Source organism: Colossoma macropomum, unplaced genomic scaffold (genome assembly GCF_904425465.1).
Source record: "Colossoma macropomum unplaced genomic scaffold, Colossoma_macropomum, whole genome shotgun sequence".
NCBI lineage: Eukaryota > Metazoa > Chordata > Actinopteri > Characiformes > Serrasalmidae > Colossoma > Colossoma macropomum.
In genome coordinates, this window is record NW_023494785.1 from 33,204,490 (window position 1) to 33,210,489 (window position 6,000).

The 6,000-nt window shown below is 35.5% G+C and overlaps 1 protein-coding gene across 2 annotated transcripts in view; it reads right to left on the minus strand.

The window, feature by feature from the left end:
- LOC118822395 (corticotropin-releasing factor receptor 1) overlaps positions 1-6,000 on the minus strand; it is a 31,403-nt gene that overhangs the window by 23,666 nt on the left and 1,737 nt on the right. For both annotated transcript variants that reach the window (XM_036591426.1, XM_036591435.1), the window contains exons 2-3: positions 1,234-1,324; positions 87-131 (exon numbers count right to left, since the gene is read on the minus strand). In XM_036591426.1, the coding sequence (XP_036447319.1) occupies positions 87-131; positions 1,234-1,324 (136 nt within the window). The remainder of the gene's footprint in view (positions 1-86; positions 132-1,233; positions 1,325-6,000) is intronic.

Here is a 6,000-nt window from a genome sequence, read left to right on the forward strand (position 1 = left end):
AAGCATTAAGGGATTATGCATATGTCATCACGGCAGGAAACAGATGGGAAGAGAGAACAGCTATAAAGTTTGACCATGACACTCACCCGAGCTATTGCTGTCTGACTGATTAGAGAGGTCCACAGAGTTCACTGCCGAAGCACAGAGAGATAACAGCAGAATGGAAGCAAAAAAGAATGAAAACAACTGTTAGAAATCAGTACTTGTGATATATTGTCTAGGATTAGTATAAATATGTAAAATTTACAGTTTAATCAATGCAATCATTAACAATGTTAGTTGAACAATATAGAACAGAGATAGAGACACATAAATCAACAGCAAATATGCCAAATCATACGCAAGAACACTGACAGAGTCTAACTATATTTAGCTTTTTAACATTTGCATGTAAGTATTGAGCTATATTTTCTTAAAAAAAGCAAATCAAACAGATGCTTAGATATTTCAAACCAATTATGTATTTATTGTAATCCAGAAGAGCAGAATATTGAGCCAACGCTGGGCTGCTACGCAAAAATATCTGCAGGTTATTTATTTTATTGCATTTGTAACCCTCTAAAAATAAGTGTTACAGTTCTCTGTGATGCCAATCCACCAAATTTTGAATTGTATAAATGTTTATTTGTTAGTATTTGTATTCATCAGTATTGACATTGGCAGACATGTACATGAATTGTTTTTTCATATCGGCCTAGAATTCACATATCGGTGCATTCCTAGAAATCTTTAAGCCAGTCCTTTCATAAACTTGCCGTGATACAACTATGATAATGCTAATTTCCACTTTCCAGTCCCCACACTGGGGATTTCAGTGTTATGCCAGCACCAAGCTAATTATGCACACAGGATTTAATAGGCCAGCTCTACTCAGATATCACAGGACAAGGCAACAAACCTCTCTCTGCCAGGCCTCCTGAACATAAAACTATTAGACAAATATATGCTTTTCATCTGGCAGATTTATTCATAGGGAGTGAGTGTCTCTTGCTGAGACTTGGGTCATGATTGTTTTTTTCCCTTCCAGCAGAAAGTCTAAATTTGACTGGCAATGACTGACACGTCTCAGAGGGTTTTGGAGCATCATCTACAGTGAATCATAGTGAACAGGCAGCACAAATAGCTGTGTAATGTGTATGGATGGTGAGCTAGTTGGGGACACAGCTACATAAAATGGCCAAATCTAGAACTAAAAATGCACACTCCCCCACACACACGCATACTGTGACGTACATGAACGGTTCCCGCTAGCCAGCATAAGCACTGCCTCACAGGTGAGATCAGCTGACACCCTCATGACCAAAAAACACAAGACAGGCAGTACCTGAAGAAGAGAACAAGAGAGAGAGACATTAATAATAAGCTGGCAGCTATTAGCTGTTAACTATTACTGTCTACTAATGAGAATCACATCCACTTGTTCAACTGTAACTGGCTCAATCGGGAATGTTAGAGCCAGGCACTGTTTTGCACTAAAACAGCAATTTTACTGACAAAGCAACTATGAAAAAAGGAAATATAGCACAAATATCACAAATATAGTATTTGTTAATAATGAGTACTGACCTAGTCTTAATCAGGGTCCTGATGGGGTGGACAAAATGATAACCATGACAATATCACACCACAGCACTAGGGCTGGGTATTGTTCAAAGTGTTTTGATATTGATACCAACAGCAATAGGATTATTCTCACAAACAGGACAAATACTTTGACCCAACTAGAAAAAATTCATAAGACTAAAATGTAATTTTTGTTTCCTTTTCATTGGACACACAAAAAATTATGCATGGTTGGATAATTAAAAATAAGCCTGAGTGATTTCATTGATTTTAAATAGACCTTTAGTAACATTTTCTAATTTAAGTGACTGAATTCTCATTACCACGGTGTGATATGTATTTGTAAATAATGTTTTTTTTGGTATACTGTTGCTGGACTAAGTATTTTAAAGCTAATAATTAAAATGTAAATATTTTGCAAACACATAGACTATACAGTATTCAGCCACACACTGACAGCCGCTGAGGTTTTTCTTTTTACTTGCGCCACAGAACATTTTGTAAAAAAAAATATATATATATATTAGTAATGTGGAACACATATGTTAACACTTTGCAGTAATGAGAATTAGGGTTAAAAATGCCAAAAAAAACTTTAAAATAGTAAAATAAACAAATGTTCTGCTGTATGACATAGTTATAAATTATAAATTATATGAATATTTTTTATCTGCATGATGCTTTTTTACACATATTATTCAAATACTTAAATACTTATGGACATATTTTGAGGCGATTTCGTGAGAACGACCAGATATCATATGGTCGAAAAATTATTTTTTCAATACCTCCTTTTAAATATCAAAGCTGAAATGGGTGTGGCTTAATCCAGAAACTAATGTGTGGTAGAAGCTACGTGGTTGTTTTTACTGACTGCCACGCTGAGTAACTGCTGTCCAAAGCTGGAATCAGCTGCCTCAGATATGCTTTTTCCTGTGCCATTGACAAATAAGTACTTTCCATTTATTTATTTATTTAGAGGGTTAATCTAAGAATTTATACATTGTTTTTACTGAGTTTAATTAACTCCCTTGGAGACTAAATGCCAGCTTTTGTCTTAAGGATTGAACAATCCCTTTTTTGTTTTACTCTGACACATGACAGCAATGATCTTCCTCACTGAGGGTGCTGGAACAAGACCCAAGCCAGTGGTTATATTTGGTTTGAGCAACTCTCTTTGAGGCAAATGCTAGTACTGTTATCAGAGGGACTGTTTAACACCTTACAGACCGGGAGTTTCCCCACTTAAGGTACTGGAAAATCTTGAGTAATATACTGTATTATTTGTTATTTTTATTTATTTTTTAAAGTTTTTATTTTAATTTTTTTATTTGTCTTTGTGAAGCACTTTGAATTGTGCCTTGTGTATGAAATGTGCTGTATAAACCTGCCTTTCTTGCATAAAGTCAGCAGCGCTGATATTAATAACATGTATCCAGAGTGTAATTCGAAAGCCATTCAGTTTAAATTTTGGAACAAGCATGCTTATTTTTTATTGGCTCATGGACTGCCACTGAAATGAATACAGTTCTCTGACTATATGATGAGCATCGTCTAGAGATTCCAGAATACAAAACAACAGAGTTTGGACCGTATCTTCAACATGTGGTGGTAGTGTGAGGGAAGACTGATTGAGGGAGGGGGACAACTATGAGAACTTGGCCTGAAGCTCTGGGTGGCTTCTGTCTGTAGCTAGAAGGTTGGACCCACCCCCCATAGCTGTGGTAGGACTCACATAGGACTGAAAAACAAGGAGGTGATGTGGTGGCAGTAGGGACTGTGAAAACTTCGGAATGGAAGGTGAGGATGTGAATTTATTGGGCAAGAGATTGGAAGAAGGAGGGGTTTCAGGCATGTTCCTCTCCCAAATTTTAGTTATTACAAAAGTACATTTCGAACAATTACATTGAGCCAGTAAACAACAACCACCCATGTATATTAACTGCACAAACTGTGACAAGCTGATCAGACATCAGGCAATCATGACATAATTTTCTTCATTTATTTTAACCAATTATATGAATTTTCCTGTCTTTCCTTCTTAACAAATGTTGAATTATAATCAATAATATAATAAAAGTATAATAATATAAAAATATATTTTAATATAATATAATAAAATTATTGTATTGTTTTTCATATCCTTTACTTCTCCTGTAAAATTACTCTGTGGGAGATAAAAGATTTTGTTCCAACAGCAATGATATGTTTCAACTTGTTCACAAACACCAGAAAAACATCATGACACACACACTGTAAACTGTGAAAATGCAAGTACCATAGTGTCATATTTTTGCCACGTTGCCCACCCTTAGGACCAAACATCACCTCTTTTCCAAGCCAAATCCTTCATGTTTAAGTCCAGATTCCAAAACGCTCTCTCTCTAAACACAATTTTTCCAGTGCCTTAGACCAAAATAAAACCAAATAAACACTCTCTTTCTATACAACTTTTCCAGTGCTTAAGCAAAATAAAATGCTCTCCTTCTACACATCTCCAGAGCCTCATACTAAAAAAAGCCTTGATGTTGTGTCTGGGTGTTGTGATTCCGTCATGACAGCCTCATTCCAGGGATTTGGCCATTAGCTGAGTCTCTGGAAAACCCCATTATTCCCATCCAGCTAATCTCAGATTAGTGAGACCCACATGGCAGACTCCTAATCCTTCCTAATCTGAAAGGCACAGACGAAAATGGCAGGCGGTGGAAAACCTCAGTGTGAAATAAAGTTTCTGTAGCGTTATGTGCGATGTGCTCTTTTAATCCCAATTCAAATCCTCTGCAAGCTAAGAAGTCACTGAGCTGGAAGAGAGCCAAAGTCAACACTTCATATTGATCAATAGCTGACTAATCTCATTCGATGTCTACACAAGTAATGACAAGTTTAATAGAAATACCTAATTCATGACACTGGGAATGCTTTAGGAATGCACACTCTCAGTTAAGTGTGAATTATGGCTTTTTGGATTTTATATTGTTTCCACATTGAAAGTACAGACATGGATCTCAGTAGCTTTGCCCAGAAGGTGTAAATAGTCTCTACTGTTGTGTTGGATAACTTAAAGGCCTCATATCATGGAAAACCAAATTTAGTTTAATGTAGTATGTAAACATTGCTGAAGTTTCAAAACGTACTGTTCATTCTTCGGTTCATACAGTCCATATATAGTAACTAAACATCTGCTAATCCAGTTAGCTATGTTGTATTTACATACATCAGTCTTAAAGGCATAGGAAAAGAAAACAGCCTGTTTAATTCTATGGGAAACAGAGACGTTAAAAAATAGTCTTGATAATGAATTATGGTATGTTAAAACAGTCTAATGAATTATGGTATGTTAAAACAGAAAAATACAAAACAATGTAGAATATGGGCCTTTAATGTATGTCATTTTTGTTTTCTGTCTTAATCCACACAAAAATAATAAATAAATCATGATAATCAGATAACATGGAAGCGTAGTTAGTGTGGAAAATATCATTTGTCATGTGTTTCAGGAATGAGGTAACAGAAAAACCAACAGGCTATAGCAAGAGGTAAAGCTGGAGTAACGACAGGAATAAATATTTTACCCTCTTTATCCACTTCCTAGATGGGAAAACAACTGATTTTTCAGAATCTCTGCATAATTAAATGGTTGAGGTGTAAACAAAGTCATTCAGAGTGGTTTGATGAGTTCTAGAGAAACTTGGTGACTCAGAGTTGTTCACAGTGGTGGTGATAGGAACCAGACATCTGAGGAGTTTAATGACTCTATAAGCTGCCTCACAGAAAGTTATTACATGAAATGGTTACCAATTTGCTGCCTGATTCCTCAGATATTGTTTTACAGTAGTTCTGAGATAAGATTTTGGCCAAAAACATATTTTTGAAATCCATTAATAATAATAAATAATACCCCAAAAACCACATTTTTTTTAGATTTACCACCATTTAACCAGTATATGCATTACATATAAAACTCAGAAGACGAGCAGGTTTGCTAGTCATTTTGGATAGTAAATAAAATTACTATATTTGTGTTGCAGACATTGCGACCCTTAGTCGGCAGGTTGCTCTACAATGAACCATTTCACATCAAACTATTTGGGACGACTTTGTTTACATCTCAAAAATTGAATTATACAGATTTGGTAAATGCTGCGCAATTTTGAAAAATTGTTGGAATTCCCCTTTACAAACACATCTGTTAACTGTTAAAATAACCGGGTTAAAGAATGTATGCATTATTTTGACTAAAATTATTTACATTTGCTGGATCGTGTGGATGTTTTGATTTATCAAAAGCCCGAAGAAACACAGCAGATATGTTTGGCTGGTCAGGAAGGTTAGAGGGCTTTGTAGCATATTGCAGGCCTCTGTATTACAAATGCTAGTACTGCCATAACAATGAATAAATTATGCAGCCCTCATATATATGATTCTGGACTATAATAA